Below are 17,940 nucleotides of genomic sequence, written 5' to 3'. Positions count from 1 at the left end.
CAATTGCTGGCCCGCATGATCTGCGTCCCATCATGGCCGCGGTTCAGCTCTGTAAGGGCCTTTATGTGGTTTACCAGTTCCCGCAACATAGCCCAGTCTTGAGCAGCCTGGTCCATCAGCAGGCGATTAGTCTCCTGCTGCAGCCGCACTGCATCCTGTTGGGCGGCTGCCTGGACACGAGTAGTCTCCTGCTGGGCAGCTGTGGCTTGTATCAGTGCCCGCACTACCTCCTCCATTGTGGTGAAAAAAATAAAAATAGAACCTCTTCCCTTTTTTTTTTTTTTCTTCCTTCCAAACACCCTCCTTCTTCCGCTGCGCTGTGGACACCAGATCCCACTTCCGACACCAGTTGTGACAAAGTTCCTGCTCTACTTTGGTGGGTCTTGTGCTTATTGGTGGATTTGCTCGCCTTGGAGCTTCACGGCAGCCCTCAGCTTGGCCGTTTTTCTGAACCCACAGTCAAGGTCGACTCCTCCTGTGTCTGACCAGGAGTTGGGAGGATTTGGGGGGAACCTGGCCAGCCCTCTACTCCGGGTTCCAGCCCAGGGCCATGTGGAATGCAGCTGTCTAGAGTGCCTCCTGGAACAGCTGTGCGACAGCTACAACTCCCTGGGCTACTTCCTCATGGCCTCCTCCCAACACCTTCTTTATCCTCACCATAGGACCTTCCTCCTGGTGTCTGATAATGCTTGTACACCTCAATCCTCCGACAGTCCGTGTTCTCTCTCTCAGCTCCTAGTGCCTCTTACTCCCAGCTCCTCACACGCACACCACAAACTGAAGTGAGCTCCTTTTTAAAACCCAGGTGCCCTGATTAGCCTGCCTTAATTGATTCTAGCAGTTTCTTGATTGGCTGCAGGTGTTCTAATCAGCCTGTCTTAATTGTCTCCAGAAGGTTCCTGATTGTTCTGGAACCTTCCCTGTTGCCTTACTCAGGGAAAAGGGACCTACTTAGCCTAGGGCTAATATATCTGCCTTCTATTACTCTCCTATAGCCATCTGGCCCGACCCTGTCACACACACACACACACACACACACACACACACACACACACACAGGGACACACCAGCCCACATAGCTGTGGGTTGGGAACCTATTAACTGTGCCACTGCAGTATTTCAAGTGTAGACAAGCCCTTGGACTATGCTTTAACCTTCATTTCTCCGTGCAAAGAGCAGGTTTCTTACCTGTAACTGGAGGTTCTTCGAGATGTGTGGTTCCTAGCTGTATTCCACTGTGGGTTACGCATGCACACAATGAGCCCAGAGTTGGACAATTTGAAAGTAATGTCCGTTCGTCTGCCCATGTGTCCTGGCTTGCCCTTGCCTCTGACTGAGGGGATAAAGGGAGGGGCGAACCAACTGCCTTTTCAGTTCCTTCTCCACCGTGCATCAAGAAGATCTGAAGCAGAGGGGAAGGAGGGCAGGACTCGAATACAGCTAGGGACCACACATCTCAAAGAACCTCTCGTTACAGGTAAGTAGCCTCCTTTTCTTCTTTGAGTGATGGTCCCTAGTGTACTCCTCTGTGTGTGACTCACAAGCAGTGCCTAAGTAGGGGGAGGGAGTGAGGATGAAGATGATAGGGTTGAGCAGAGAACCACAGTACCAAAGGAGGCATCAGCAGCAGAGTCCTGCACCAGGGCATAATGCCTTGGAAACGTGTCAGTGGAACTCCATGTGCTGCTTTACAGATGACCAGGAGGGATATGTCCTGAGGAGATGCTATGGTCACTGCTTGAGCTCTGGTGGAATGAGCTCTTACCCTGTGTGGGGTGGGAGGTTTGAGAGCTGATAGCAGAAGAGAATGCAGCCCGGATATCCATTTGGAAATTCTCTGGGTGGAGATGGCAAGTCCTCTGCCTGTTTCTGCTATAGTAACAAACAATCTTCAGGACTTCCTGACTGCCTTTGTTCTCTGCAGGTAAAAGGCCAAGGCTCATCAAACACCGGAGGAGTGGAGCCTATGTTCTCTGCAGACATGTGCAGTTTCAAAAAGAACACAGGTAAGTGAATGGATTGATTAAAGTGAAATCCAAAACTACTTTAGGGATAACTTTGGGGTGAGGTGCAACAAAACTTTATCTTTATAGAATACAGTGTATAGAGGGTCTGCTCCTAGTTTGACAACCCTTCTCACTGACATGATAGCTTCAAGAACGGTGACCTTCACTGGACAGAGGGACATGGAGCAAGTAGCTAAATGGCTCAAAGGGGGACCCTCGTTCATACTGAAAGAATGAGATTCAGGTCCCATTGGGGCACAATCCTCTGAGGGGGCGGGAAAGTTCTTATCAAGTCTTTTCAGAATCTATGGTTCGAAGGTGTGTGAAAATGGAGTAGCCTTCAGCAGGTAGATGGTATGTACCAGTTGCCTCTTAGTGGACTTGTAGGGAGCTGCGGGATAGACCTGATGTCTTCAAAGATAGGATATAGTCCAAGATGAGGGGAAGAGCTGCAGCTTGTGGCAGAACGTTTCTTTGCTGTGTGCAGGATGAGAAGCATTTCCATTTAGCTAGGTAACATTTTCTAAGAGAGTCCTTTCTGCTATTGGAGAGATGTCTCGAAGTGCTGAGGAGCAGGCACATTCTAGGGACTGTGCCCATCCAACTACCACGCCCTGAGGTGGAGCAGTCATGGACTGGGGGATTTGATCTTGCCGTCGCACTGTGCCAGGAGATCAGGGAATGTCGGGAGGGAAATCGGTGGGCGAGATAACATGCATAGGAGGTTGGGGGACCAGAAAGGGGCAATCAGGATGACCTTCACCCTGTCCTGTCAGATCTTATGTAGCACTCGTGGCAGGAGCAGCAGTGGAGCCAAGACATAGTGGAACTGGTCTGACCAAGTAAGGTGGAGTGCATCGCTCTGGGAGCAGTAGTCTTGGGCGCCTCTGGAGCAATTTGTGGTGGGAGGTAAATAGATCTCTCGCTGGGCTTCCCCATAGAGTGAAAATGTCAAGCAGCACCATGACATGAAGTTCCCACTCGTGATCATCGTGATCATTGTGATCATTGGGGGGAGGGATAGCTCAGTGGTTGGAGCATTGGCCTGCTAAACCCAGGGTTGTGAGTTCAATCCTTGAGGGGGCCATTTAGGATCAGGGGCTAAAATCGGGGATTGGTCCTGCTTTGAGCAGGGGGTTGGACTAGATGACCTCCTGAGGTCCCTTCCAACCCTGATATTCTATGATTCTATGAAGTGTCTGCTGAGGCTGTGGATAGGGTGATCTGACTGCTGATAGCCCAGTTCCAGAGACTGACTGTTTCTGCACACAGGCAGGTGGATCTCACTCCCCCTACTTGTTGATGTAGAAAACAGTCCTAGTGTTGTCTGACAGTATCAGGACATGGTGAGAGCAAATGAGTGGAAGAAATAATTTGCACACCTGCCTTACTGCCTGTACGTCCAGGTTACTGATGTACATTCTGGACTCTAGACGAGTGCATACTCCTGTGCTGTGTGGTTGTCCATGTGGGAGCCCCATAGGGATGCGTCCGTAATTATGGTTTTGTCTGGAGAAGAGGGGACAAAGGGGACCCCACGGATACATGATGAGGATTGGTCCACCAAAGGAGGGAGGGCAGTACCTTGTTTGGAATTGTTAGTGTAAAGTTCATGGAGTGATGGCTTGAGGTGTATACCGACTGTAGCCATGCTTGAAGGCAACGAAGGTAGAATCTTGCAAATGCAGTGATGTAAGTGCACAAGGCCATGTGGCTGACCGGGACAGACATGTTTTGACTGTTATCTGAAGTGAGTTTTGATTTCGTTCATGAGTGTACCTGCCCATAGACAGGTTCCACAGCTAGTGGTGATAGAATTCAAGGTTGCTCCAACAAAGTCCAAAGATATCATGGGAGTAAGAACAGATTTTTCAACTTTGATTCTGACTCCCAGTTGAGAGAGGAGGTGAAGCACCATAGAGGTTGACACAGCAGGATTTGGTGGCAAGAAGACAGTCATTGAGGTACGGAAAGACAAGGAAGCCATGATGTCTGACGTGAGCTGTCACCGCTGAAAATACCTTGGTAAAGACTCTGGGAACAGTTGCTATCCTGAAGGGGAGTACTCTGTATTGAAAACAGTTGGACCCCACCGTAAATCTGAGAAATCATCTGTGGGCAGGGTGAATATCAATGTGAAAGTAAGTATCCTTCATATCGAGAGATATGAATCACATGCCCTTTTCTAAAGATGGAATTATTGCTGCCAACGTGACATTGTAAAATTTGAGTTTGTGAATGAAGAAGTTGAGGTGGTGGAGGTCAAGGATTGGAGGGCTGGGACAAGCTCAGTACACAGATCCAGGAATGTGGCCTTGAGCATCCGGAAGTTCTGCAGCCACTGCTTATCATCCCAAACCTGCATTACGATGTGATCCCATCCGTCATGCTTGTTTCTCAGGTCCAGAAATGGTACTCCACCATCTGCAGCTGCGCCGTGAGCACCAACAACAACCTGGAATTTGTTCTTGCTATCTCCCACAGCAATCTGTCCTCCAAGGCATCGTCATGTTCCCTCCCCACTCATTCAGTTCTTCTTGCACCTCTGCAAATACTCTAGAATCATGCGCACTGTCTTGCAATGCTCATGACAACAGTGCAGAGCTGTGCAGGCTCCATGCTTCTGTCAGAGATGACAGACAGTGAGCGAGGAGGGCTATACAGGTTTGTGGGATTTTGAAAAAAGGTGCAAAAATTGTGGTATACAGATAATGTTAATGGATGAAGTCAGTTGCTGTGACGGAGTAGAGAGTGGGGAGGATTGACCTGGGAATGTTGGGTGGGAGTTTTACTGGGACTCTCTGCATTGGGGATGGGATATCAGGGTGTGACTTCACTTGAAGGATGATACCTGAGCATGTAACCTGAGCCCAGGATGGGGCTTGGGGCCAGGTGACACCTTTGCCCTGGAAACTGGACAAAGGCTGGAGGAAGAGCTGGGGGGAGGCTGGGCGAGACAGCTGGAGGGGGTTTCAGTTTGGAGCTGACTGGGGAAATGGAGGGAGGCCCAGATGGGGCTCTGGGCTCCCTGCCCCCCAAGACGGACCTGACTGAAGGGTCCTATTCTCTGTACCTACAAGCTCTGTTTTAGACTATGTTCCTGTCATCTAATTCAGTGGCTCTCAAAGCCAGTCCGCCGCTTGTTCAGGGAAAGCCCCTGGCGAGCCGGACCGGTTTGTTTACCTGCTGCACGGGCCAAGGGACGTGCTGTCCGCCCTTCCCGCAGCCCCCATTGGCCTAGAACGGCAAACTGCGGCCAGTGGGAGCCGCGATCGGCCGAACCTGCGGATGCAGCAGGTAAACAAACCAGTCCGACCCACCAAGGGTTTTCCCTGAACAAGAGGCGGACCGGCTTTGAGAACCACTGGTCTAATAAACCTTCTGTGTTACTGGCTGAGAGTCACAGTGAATCGCAGGAAGTGGGAGGTGCAGGGCCCTGACTCCCCCACACTCCGTGACAGTTGCAAAATGGGAAGTTGAACCCATGCTCCCGCTCACCCCGCACAACTCATTTTGACCCATCATGCATTGCCAAACTTCCCAAAAGACAACGTGTTGGACGGTGGCAAGTTGCACAGTGGGATACCTACCAATGGTGCATCACACTCTGCAATAATACGCGCTCTGCCAACACAAGAAGCCAAGCATGCACACGGAAAGTGATGTACTAATTGCAGCGGCTATATGCCAATGTAACTTGAGTCAGCATAACTTTGTAGTATAGACATGGCCTAATCATGGTAGAATCAAAACAAGGAAAGCCATGTTCACTGACAGGGGAAAGGAAGCCCACAAGAAGGGAGGAACAGCATGAGGTCAGCTTGCTCGTGGACGCAGCAAGCTGAACACACAGAAGGACTTCCTGCCTCCTGAAGAAAGGTCATTAAACTTTGGGAGATATAAACAAGGACAGAAAGCCATTTTAGGCACCCATCACGAGATAGACATAAGGAAGAAGAGCTCTCACGAGCTGAGAAAGATCGGTCCTTCATCCAAGGTGGGCCTGAAATCTCTGGGAACTGAATACAGAGGACAAACCTGCTTTGGCAAAGATTGTACCTTTCTAGATTAAATTTGAGATTTTTAGAAGCGTATTTTGTTTTGGTTTAACTTGTAATTCTTTCTATCTTCATTCCTTATACTTGAACTCATTTAGTCCTATGTGTATTTTGTTAATACATTTATTTCATTTTTACCATAACCCAACTCAGTGCTGAGTTTAAAGGGCAGGGTGTATTTACACTCAGTCAAGTTAATAAGTTGTGATGTGTTCTGTGTCTGTAGAGGAACAAACCAACCATATATGTCTCTCAACTGTCCAGGAGCGGGCTGGACATTGCAGAGCACACACCTTTGGGGAAATTCGGGGCTGGGAGTGTGTTGGGGTCACCTTGTTGGTTGTAACCCAGGCTGGAGTTAGCATGAGGCTGCAGGACTGTAGACAGGCTCCTGGGCTCAGAGCTGCTGAACCAGGGCTGTCTAGCACACAGACACTCATCCGGGTGTGACCTGCATGCTGCTAGGCTACTTATGTGGGAGCTACAACACCAAAGCTTTGTGAGGTGCCCAGGGTTACAGGGCAGGTGGTGACACAGTTCTCATTGGTATGGATTTGTACCCCAGGGTGTGACAGGTCCCTGTACCTGGATTCAGATGATGGCTGTGTGGTCGGGGGGTGGGACTTGGAGGGCTCATGAACCTGGATGCAGATGGTGGGCATGGGGAAGGAGGCAGGGGTTAGGGGGCCCCCCATGTACCTGGATGTGGATAACGGCCCTGGGGGGCAGGGTTGGGGGTCCCATGTACCTGGATGTGGATGACGGTCGTGGGGGTGGTGGGTCTGTGGGGCTCAAGTACCAGGATGTGGATGACAGCCCAGGAGGGGCGGGTTTGGGGGGCCCAGGTACCTGGATGCGGACAGTGGCTGCTGTGCTGCAGGGCACTGTGCCTCGGTCACTGGCCGTCACAGTGAAGATGTACTCGGCCCGGTCGGTTCGGCGCAGCACGGTGGCTGTACGCAGCTCCCCCGTGGCCGTATGCAGCGTGAAGCGCTCGGCCCAAGCCCCTGTGGAGAGAAGGGGAGATGCTGTTGCATGGGTCAGAGCGGGTTAGACATGGTGTGGAGCAGGCTTGGGGAATGCTGGGAGTGTGCGTGTGTGTTTGTGGGGAGGTCAGGACCATAGTCCTAGGCGAATGACTGGAGGTGATGGTGCCATACCGCTTTCCCCCTTTTCCCCATTACCTGTTAGTGAGTAGAAGATGGTCCCATTCTCACCCTCGTCTGGGTCCTTGGCCTGAAGGGAGGTGACCAGCAGCCCTGAGGGCTTCTCCTCCAGCACCTGTCACACAGAGAGGGGAGCTAGAGATAGTATAACAGCCAGCACCCAGGCCCCGCATCACAGAACCCATAATCCTCCCAGTACAGCCACCTCCACAGCAGACCCCATGCCCCCCATTCCACCACACAGCCCCACTAATGCTGGAACTAGGGATGTGGCAGCACCCCCTGGCTTTAAGGGGGTTCCATCATATGCAGGGTTTACAGTTTGGTTCAATGGCTCTCAGCACCTGCACTATACAAATTGTTTCAGCATCGCTGCTCAAGACCCTCTAAGCACAGACATCCCCCCCCACCAGCATAGATCCTATACTTCTCATTCCACCACACACCCCCACAGATCCTCCAGCACACAGATCCCATAATCCTCCCGGCACAGACCCCCACATCCCTCCAGCACAGACCTCACAACACTCCACACTCCTCCCAGCACAGACCCCCGTAATCCCCATCCTACAGCACAAACCTCAGAACCAACTGTCTTCCTAAGCAAGGCCCGGTAGTGATAACCAGGCCTACAAATGTACCTTAATTGTGAGTTCAACTTAGTAAAGACTGAGTGAAACTTTATAAAGTGCCACAATAACCTATAACAACAAATGTTGATGGGAAAAGAGACAGAAAGCCTGAATATGTCCGTACAGAAAGGGTGTCACTGATACCACTCAAGGTTTGTGTCAAGATTATGACTGATATATAGGAGGAGCAGAGGACTGGAAATCAATTAATCAAAAATTGTTGTGTCAGAAATTAGGGCTATTGGTGGACAAAATGATGAAAGGATGGACTATTACACCCAATACCGCTTTCTGGGGTTCTTAAAAATAAAAGACTTCAGGGAAAAGACAGCAGAAGAAGCCACTGTCTGCCAACAACTGCTGCAGTGAACTTCATCATCATGATAGATTTCATGATTCTAAAGAAAGGAAGGAGTGAGAGCAGCAGATTTTAACAAACTCAGAGAACTGGTAGGAGCTCTTTAATTATCTGAAAATCAAAAAGAAATCCTACAAAAAGTAGAAACATGGACTAATTGCTAAGGAGGAGTACAAAAGAGTAGCACAAGCAGGTAGAGACAAAATCAGAAAATCTAAGGCACAAAATGAGTAACACCTAACAAAGGATATCAAAAGGCAGCAAGAAGAGTGTCTTTAAATGCATCAGGAGCAAGAAAAAGACAAAGGTAAGTATAGGTCTTCAGTGGGGAAGGATAGCTAATAACTGATGACATCAAGAAAGCTGAGGTGTTTAGTGAAGACTGAAGTGAAATAGGCATTAAAGACATTAATTGTGACCAGATACTCAACACAATCAATATTAACAAGGGGGAAGGAACACAAGTCAAAATATGGAAAGAACAGGTGAGAGTATATGTAGATAAGTTAGAATTATTCAAGTAATCAAGGCCTGATCAAATTTATCTTAGGCCTTGTCTACACTGCCACTTTACAATGCTGCAACTGTCTCGCTCAGGGGTGTGAAAAAACACCCCCCTGAGCACTGCAAGATTCAGCGCTGTAAAGTGGCAGTGTAGACAGTGGCAGGTAGCTACTCCCCTTCTGGGGGTGGTTTTTTTATAGCTCCCGGTCCAGGCTGCTCCCAGTCCAGTGCTGTGACTAAACAGCCTCGTTAAAGCGCCTTTGCTGGTGAAGACATGCCTTTAGAGTACTTAAGGAACTAGCTCCCTCCTCCTCCTCCCCACACTGTCTCCTCCCCCCACCCCAATCTGCACAGGGGCTCTCTCCTCCTCCCCACACCCAACCTCTCAGGGGCTCTCTACTCCCCCACCAAGAGCTCTTGGCCCCCACAACCTGCACTGGGAGCTCTGCCCCCCAATCTGTACTGAGGGCTCTGGACCCCACAACTTGCACATGAAGCTCCCACCCTCACAACTTGCAGTGGAAGTGCCTGCCTGCCCCCCTCACCTGCACCAGGAGCTCCCGCCCGCCCAGCACATGAAGGAAAGCTGGCACATTGTCATTCTCATCCAACACGGTGACATAGACGGTGCCCGTGACGCTGCGTGGTGGCGTCCCCCCATCCTGCACGATCACCAGCAGCTGATAGCTTGACTGCTGCTCCCGGTCCAGGCTGCGCTTGGCAGTGAGCTCTCCTACCAGGGAGAAGCAAGGACACAGCTCAGCTCCCAGAGAGCCAGCTCCCAAGGGAGACTCCCAGCAGGGAGACAGCTCCAGATGGGGAACTGTCTACCATGGGAAGAGAGGAGCCCCAGCGTGCGAGGCAGGACAGAGCCCAGAGGAATGGACTGTGGGCAGAGAGATAGCCCTGGACTAGGGGGATGGAGTCACAGTCCTTGGGAATGGGCTGGGAGGAGGGAGGGAGGGAAGAGAGCCTGCCCGAAGGAGCAGACCATGGAGAGGGAGGTGACCCTGGGATGGTGGGGACAGGACAAGGGCCCATGGGGAAAGGGCAGTGGGAAGGGAGCCAGCTGGGGTTGGTGGAACACGGTTAGAGCTGCTCTCTGAAATTGCATGAGGGTCCCCTATTGCACCCCACTTAGCCATGGCCCCTTGTGCCAGCCACCAAGGACCACGATGCGAGGCAGATGCCAGGTCAGGGCAGGGGAGCTAACGCTGATGACAAGAGAGCCAAGCCAGCTGCATCAGGACCTCCTCTGGGGTGTGACCTCTAACCTCCCATGAGACGGGGTGACACTGACCCACCTCCTGTGAGACGGTGACACCGACCCACCTATGAGGTGTGACCCCTAATGCCCTGCCCTCCTCTGGGGTGTGATCCCTAACCTCCTGTGAGACAGGGTGACACTGACCCTCGTCTGGGGTGTGAGCCCTAACTTCCTGTGAGACAGGGTGACACCAACCCACCTCCTGAGGTGTGACCCCCCCCCGACAACCCATCCTTGTGCATACGCCCTTTCATGACCCCTGGGCCCATTATATATCCCTCTTGACAAGCTTCCTTAAGTCTCAGCACCTGTGTTCTGGCTGGGCCCTGCTGACCTGAGCACCGGGCTCTGGGCTGGGCGGGTGGAAGGCGGGACCACCCCACCAGTCATATCTGCAGCTGCAGTAGCTCAGTGATGGGCCTGGCTTTGCCTGAAGGGCGGCTGGCCCCACCCATGCCATGAGAGCTCTGTGGGAGGGATGGCAAACCCAGACAGAGCACTCTGCTGTGGGATGGCTCTGGTAACTCTCAGAGCCGGGAGTTAGACTAGGTAGCATGCTGCTACCCTCACCTCCCTCCTTGAAGCACAGCACCCCCTAGTGCCATGTTGGGGCCAGCACTGCTCTACCCTCACAGTCACCCCCTGCTGAGCTTCACAGGCCCCTCCATGCCCACTCGGATCTCGGTGGGCTCTCTCTCGCCCATGCGGTCTCTCACCAGACTGCATGTGAATGAGGAAGTTGGGGTCATGCTGGAGGAGGCGGTAGGTGAGGCGGCTGTTCTGCCCTGTGTCCCGGTCACTGGCTGTCACCCTGCCCACCCTGCTGCCCGGTGGCTGGTTCTCGGGAATGGTGAAGAAGTAGCGCTCCTCGCTGAGCCGGGGGCTGTTGTCATTCTCGTCAGTGATGCTGACCCGCACTGTGCTGGTGCCCGTCTTCCTGGCCTCACTGCTGGTGCTGCCTGCCCCTGCAGATGCTAGCACTGTCAGCATGTACAGGTCCCGCGTCTCCCGGTCCAATGCACTCTTGATGTAGAGCCAGCCGCTCTCGGGCACGATGCCAAAGTTAGCGGCGTCGCCATCGGCACGCAGGTGGTAAGTGAGGGGCGTGGCACCAGCATCCCGGCCCAGGGCCCGCACCTGCAGGAAGCGAGTGGAGACAGGCGTGCCCTCCCGCACCTCCACACGGTAGGTGAGTGTGTCAAAGATGGGCCCGTGGTCGTGCTCTGCCTGCACGTGCACCAGCAGGGTGAAAGTGGCACTGAGCTGGGGCACACCGCTGTCCCGGGCCACTATGGCTAGGCCATAGGCGGCACTGGCTTCGTACTGCAGTGCCCTCACCAGACGCACTGTCCCAGAGGAGCGCTCCACGCTGAAGATGCCGTCCCCACCTGACACCAGCTCAAAATGCACCTGCCCGTTGGAACCACTGTCACGATCCTCCGCCTGCAGCGTGTAGACAGTGGCCCCCACCTCTGTGGCCTCTGGCAGCAGGATGGAGTCAGAAGGGGCCAGGAAGGCTGGGGCATTGTCATTCACGTCTGACACAGAAATCTTCACCTGTGTGTTGCTGTAGGCAGGCGGTGAGCCACTCCGGGCCTGCACGTCCAGAACCAGAACCGCCTGGACCTCATGGTCAATAGGGAGGCTGGTGCGGAGCTGTCCCAAGCTGGAGTCAATGAAGAAATAACCATGGGGATCTCCCGAGGAGATGGAATAAAAGATGTCATCAGAGTGACCTGGGGACAAGGGAATACAGAGCAAGGACAGTGAGAGAAGCACTCCGCTCACCCCCCCAGCCTGCCCCAGCAAGGGGAGCCATGGGGGAGGGGAGGCCACTAGTTGTGGGGGGTGATTCCATCAGGAGGCGCCATGGGGGAGGGCAGGGCACTGGCTGTGGGAGGGAGCTCCCAGCAGGGGGTGCCATGGGGAAGGGCAGGTCACAACTGTGAGGGGAGCTCCCAGCAGGAGGCACCATGGGGGAGGGCAGGCCGCTAGCTATGGGGGAGATACCAGCAGGAGGCACCGTGGGAAGTGGGGCAGGAGCGCGGGACCCCTGAAATGGAAACATGGGCCCAACGTGTTTTTGGGGCTGTGATGGGCCCATACCTGGGGGGTTATGGGCCCGGACAGCCCCAACACTCGCCCCCTGCTGCGTGTCCTCAGGCACTGTGAAGAAGTACTGTGCCTGCTCAAAGACAGGGGGCGAGACTGTGCCAGCCACGATGCTGATGTTCACTTGGGCGTTGGGTTGGGCTGACAGGCCCCCCCCATCCCGTGCTGAGATCACCAGCTGCACCAGCGTGTTGGCTTTGCCACTCAGGGACCATGAGAGGGAGACAACACCTGGAAGAGAAAGAAACTGATAGGGGAAGCGCTACAGGATTGAACACTGTGTCCCCCTCCCCCAGCAGGAAATGCACCTCCCCTCTCTGCTCTAGGGATGTAGAAACAAGCCACGTGCCTGGGAGTAACCAAGGGAGAGAGATGCCAACCCCAGAGATTGGCTCCACAGGTCAGAGGGGGAAGGAAGGGAGATGGGGGCTACATCTGGGAGCAAGGAGGGGCAGCCCCTCTCTACAGGGGTCTGAGGAGACCCTACTCCCTTCCTCTTCCCTCCCCTCCCCCTGTATTCAGCCCTCGACCCATCTGTCCTAGAAAGGCCAAAAGAGGCTGGAGGGGGAGAGTGAACCTGGCCCCATTTACGTCAGCACTGGCTGTGGGGAGATCAGTCCGCTGATCCTGGGGGGATGGAGGGGTGTGACGTTATTAACATAATCTGTAACCGTGTAGATCACTGTTGCATCCACTGTTATATATTTGCAGCAAATATTGTACAAAGGTTGTCATGTGAGGTGTCTATGGGAAGGTTATGATCTGCTGGTTATAATTATGCTATGTGTACATGTGTATCAGTTTTGTAGTTGAAGTTATGAATATTGGCTCTATACTGTCTGTATTTCAAACTTATGCTACGCTTCTGGGGGACACCCCAGACAAGTTGGTGTCAACTCTGCCTAGCCTGTTTGATGGCCCATTAAGGACCATCAGTTATACAACTGACCTGTTGAGAGAAGGCAGACACACCTTGTGACTCAGCAAGGTATGCAGGGACCTGCCTATTGGACAGAACTCTAAGGTTTTTCTATGCCATGTGCTGGATAGAAACAAAGAAAGCGAAGACCACATGGCAAGAGACTATAAAAGGGTGATGTCTCATCTTCATCTTGTCTTCAGTCCTGCTTCTTGCCTCTGGAGGAACCTTGCTACAAACTGAAGCTCTGAACAAAGGACTGAATGACCCATCCCAGCTTTGGATGTACTCCAGAGACTTGACTTGAACCTGCAATTTAATCCATCACTGCTACAAGCCTGAACCAAGAACTTTGACATTACTGTATGTAAATGATTCCATTAACCAATTCTTGCACTCATCTGTATCTTTTTCCTTTTATGAATAAAACTTGTGGTAATACAGGGAAACTGGAGTGTCTAAGGGAATTGCTTGTGTGACTTTTCGGTTTTGCCCGCTGGCTAACCATGTCTTCTCTGTTTGGCTGGTTTGATTTGCCTTGGTGTGCAAAGGAACCCCAGCTTTGGGCTGTAACTGCCCTGCTTTAAGCAATTTGTCCTGAATTGGCACTGAGTTGTGTCCCACCAAAGCCAGCATCTGCCCTTGGTGGTACACTTCTGAGAGGACCAATTCAGGACAAATTGCTTAAAGCAGGGCAGTTACAGTCCAAAGCTGGGGTTCCTTTGCACACCAAGGCAAACCAAATCAGCCAAACAGAGAAGACATCGTTAGCCAGTGGGCAAAACCGAAAAGTCACACAAGCAATTCCCTTAGACGCTCCAGTTTCCCAGTATCACCACCAGGGCCACTAGTTATGGGGATGAATGGTTATGAAAACCAAGACTCCAGTAAAAGAAAAAGGTTCTCCCGATACCAAAGGACCAAGCACAAGACCCAGGTCAATATACAAATCAGATCTTACCCACAAATCACGCTGTTGCCAATCCTTTAGAATCTAAAATCTAAAGGTTTATTCATAAAAGGAAAAAGATATAGATGAGCGCTAGAATTGGTTAAATGGAATCAATTACATAGAGTATGTGACGAAGTGGGACTGTTCTTAATGTTTCCTCTGAATATTGTGGGGGTGCCTTAGTTTTCCCTATGCAGTTCTTAAGTATCTAGGGGGTGGGATAAGGGGGTATGATCATTGCAGAGCCCTAGAGGGCAGGGGTGTGCAGGGGTCTGGACACAGAGAATGGCCAGCACCCTGTTTCCTGGCAACTGATGGCCTGGCCCTTCCCCCCTGCAAGATGAGAGCTAAAGGGTTGGAGAACAAAGGAATCAGGTGACCTCCTGGCCGGGAAAGGGACAAAGCCCAGAGGAGGAGAGGCTGGAGAGAGTCAGTTTGGGGCTGGCTGGGGACATGAAGTGAAGTGCAGACGTGGTTGTCTGGCTCACTGCCCCACAAAATGGACTCAGCTGAGGGGTCCTGTTCTCTGCACCTACAAGCTCTGGTTTAGACCATGTTCCTGTCGTCTAATAAACCTTCTGTTTTACTGGCTGGCTGAAAGTCACGTCTGACTGTGAAGTTGGGGTGCAGGGCCCTCTGGCTTCCCCAGGAGCCCGCCTGGGCGGACTCGCTGGGGGTGTCACGGAGTGTGGGGGAGTGCAGGCCCTGCACCCCTCTTGCTGGGATTCACTGAGACTCTCAGCCAGCCGTAAAACAGAAGGTTTATTGAACAACAGGAACACAGTCCAAAACAGAGCTTGTGGGGTACAACCAGGACCCCTCAACCAAGTCCTTCTGGGGGAGCAGGGAGCTTAGACCCCAGCCCTGGGGTTCCCTGTGTTCCTCCACCCAGCCCCAAACTGAAACTAAACCCACCCATTCCTGGGCAGAGGTGTCACCTCCCCCTCCCCCTCCTGGCTCTCAGGTCTCCCATCCCCAGGGCACATTCCCAGGTCAACACTCCCCCCTCCCTGCTGCGTCACATCGTCACAGGGGGAAGCGCACAGAGGGGCAGAGGATGCTGAATGCTCCGAGGTCAGACCCAGGAAGGTGGAAGTTGTGTGAGCTGTGTGTCCTGAAGACAGTCTGCTCACAGAAAGGAGACTTCCCCAGAGTCCTGCCTGGCTTCGCAGGGAGCAGTTCCAGAGCATCGCCCGGGGACTCCGTGACACAGTAATGTCAAAGTTCTTGGTTCAGGCTTGTAGCAGTGATGGATTAAACTGCAGGTTCAAATCAAGTCTCTGGAGTACATCCAAAGCTGGGAGGGATCATTCAGTCCTTTGTTCAGAGCTTCAGTTTGTAGCAAGGTTCCTCCAGAGGCAAGAAGCAGAATTGAAGACAAGATGGAGATGAGACATCACCCTTTTATAGTCTCTTGCCACGTGGTCTTCGCTTTCTTTGTCCCAAGGACACGCTATCCAGCACATGGCATAGAAAAACCTTAGAGTTCTGTCCAATAGGCAGGTCCCTGCATACCTTGCTGAGTCACAAGGTGTGTCTGCCCTCTCTCAACAGGTCAATTGTATAACTGATGGTCCTTAATGGGCCATCAAACAGGCTAGGCAGAGTTGACACCAACTTGTCTGGGGTATCACCCAGAAGCATAGCATAAGTTTGAAATACACACAGTAGAGAGCCAATATTCATAACTTCAACAACAAAACTGATACACATATACACATAGCATAATTATAACCAGCAAATCATAACCTTCCCATACACACCGCACAAGACAACCTTTGTACAATATTTGCTGCAAATATATAACAGTGGTTGCAACAGTGATCTACACGGTTACAGATTATGTTAATAATGTCACAAGGGGAGAGGGGTGGAGTTCAGGCTAGAAAGGGCCCGGGACCTGGCCATGGGTGGGGGGGGTGCTGAGGGCCCTGGGGAATGGGCCATGGGTATCAATCCTTTCTGGGCCCAATCAATGTGGTCAGGAATGCAGGGAATAGGATTGCCAGGCATCCGGTTTTCAACTGGAATGCTTGGTCGAAAATGGACTCTGGCAGCTCAGGTCGGCACCGCTGACTGGGCCATTAAAAGTCCTGTTGGTTGTGCAGCAGGGGCCTGGGACTAAGGCAGGCTCCCTGCCTGCCCTAGCTCCATGCGGCTCCTGGAAGCGGCCGCCAGGTCCTTGCAGCCCCATAGCGAATGGGCAGCCAAGGAGGCTCTGTGTGCTACCCCAGCCCCAGTGCCGGCTCTGCAGCTCTCATTGGTCGGGAACTGTGACCAATAGGAGCTGTGGGGGCAGTGCCTGTAGGCACAAGGGGAGCCTAGGGGCTACAGGGGCTTGGCGGCCACTTCCTGAGAGCTGCAGTAAGCACTGCTGCGACCCTGCATCCCGAACTCCCTCCTGCACCCAAACTCTCCCAGAGTCTGCACCCTCCCAACATCCCAACATCCTGCTCCAGCCCTGAGCCCCCTCCTGCACCCCAAACCCCTCATCCCTGGCCCCACCCCAGAGCCCACACCCCTAGCCCTCACCCCCGCTCTGCACCCTTGGCCAAGCAGGGAGGGGAGGGATAGTGGAAACAGGGGAGGGGGAAGACTGAGGAGAGAGGTGGGTGGTGGGGATGCCCTTCTGTGGAGCTGATGAGCATGCTGTACAGTAACACTGACAGGTGTCACATCCCCCCATACCCTCTGTCTGCGGCTGACTGAGCATCACCCTGGGGAAGCTCCCTTCCCCCCACCCATCCCCACACCTGGCCAGGACGCCAAGGGCTCTTACCTGTGTCCTTGTGCAGAGAGAAGAGAGGGGGCGAGTTCCCCGAGACAATGTGGTACGTCACCTTCCCGTGGGGGCCCTCGTCCTTGTCGTGGGCCATGACACGCAGCACGGCAGTGCCCGGCATGCTCTGTGTACTGATGCTGGCCGCGTACTCCAGTGGGTAGAATGCCGGACGGTTATCGTTCACATCCTCCAAGAAAACCTTCACGTACACCATGGAGTTCAGACCGCCCTGGAGGAGGACAGGACCAGGCATAACTCTGCCCAGGGCTGGGCTGCTGGGAGGCCCTCATTGCCCTGGGAGGATGGGATGACAGGGATAACCTTCTGAATAGTACTAGGCTGGGGGCATAACTCCCTCCTCCACCCAATTGCTCACTCCCCGTTTGCCCATCCCCCATTTTCCCCATCACTCAGCACCCCCCAGGGCCCAGCTGCCCCTGCACCATTGCTTAGTTCCATCCCACCTTTCCCCATCGTCCCATGACCCCCTTCCTTCATTACTCAGCCTCCTTCCCCATTGGCCCATCCCCCATCACTCAGCCCTTTCCCCCAGGGCCCATCCTGCTTTCATCAGCGCTCACCCCATCGACAGCAGTGACAGTGAAGTCATAGGCAGTAGCCCCCTCGTCGCGGTCCAGGTCCTGCACCGTGCACAGCTGCCCAGTGTGCTCATCAATGCTGAACTGTGTGGGGACAACGCTGCCAATGCCAGAGCCGATGGAGTAGGAGAGGGAGCCGAAGGGACCACTGTCTGCATCTGTGGCCGTGATCTGGTGGAAAGGCTCTATGTTAGTGGGAGCAGCAGTGGGGCTGGAGCCCAGCAGCTAGGCCCAGCTCCCCCGGCCATCCCAAGGGCAGCTCAAGACCTTCTGCTCTAGGAGGCAGAATGGCAGCAGTTAGTGGGCTAAGCTAGGACTCAGGAAGCCCGGGTCCAATTCCATGCACCACCAAAGTCTGTCTGTGTGACCACAGGTGAATGACAGCTTCTCTGGGCTGCCGTTCCTGTCTATACAGTGGGGATGCTGCACAGGGGGTCGAGAGGGTAAACACTTTACAGATACTGAGGCACTCAGATATTCCACCTAGGATAGGTAAATTGATACCAGCCCCCCCCCCCTCCCCAGTAGATGATCAGAGCAGCTACTCTGCTCAGTGCAGTGTTCTTCAAGGGATGGTGGGAGCAC

At 53.2% G+C, this 17,940-nt stretch overlaps 1 protein-coding gene across 1 annotated transcript in view; it reads right to left on the bottom strand.

Annotated features, from left to right (window-relative positions):
- DCHS1 (dachsous cadherin-related 1) overlaps positions 1-17,940 on the bottom strand; it is a 132,374-nt gene that overhangs the window by 75,102 nt on the left and 39,332 nt on the right. The window contains exons 3-9 of the mRNA XM_037904622.2: positions 17,338-17,526; positions 16,754-16,985; positions 12,098-12,334; positions 10,708-11,727; positions 9,270-9,457; positions 7,249-7,345; positions 6,914-7,071 (exon numbers count right to left, since the gene is read on the bottom strand). Of these exons, the coding sequence (XP_037760550.1) occupies positions 6,914-7,071; positions 7,249-7,345; positions 9,270-9,457; positions 10,708-11,727; positions 12,098-12,334; positions 16,754-16,985; positions 17,338-17,526 (2,121 nt within the window). The remainder of the gene's footprint in view (positions 1-6,913; positions 7,072-7,248; positions 7,346-9,269; positions 9,458-10,707; positions 11,728-12,097; positions 12,335-16,753; positions 16,986-17,337; positions 17,527-17,940) is intronic.

Source organism: Chelonia mydas, chromosome 1 (assembly GCF_015237465.2).
Source record: "Chelonia mydas isolate rCheMyd1 chromosome 1, rCheMyd1.pri.v2, whole genome shotgun sequence".
Lineage (NCBI taxonomy): Eukaryota > Metazoa > Chordata > Testudines > Cheloniidae > Chelonia > Chelonia mydas.
Note: the sequence above shows the minus strand (reverse complement) of the source record. Positions and strands in the feature narration are given on the sequence as shown.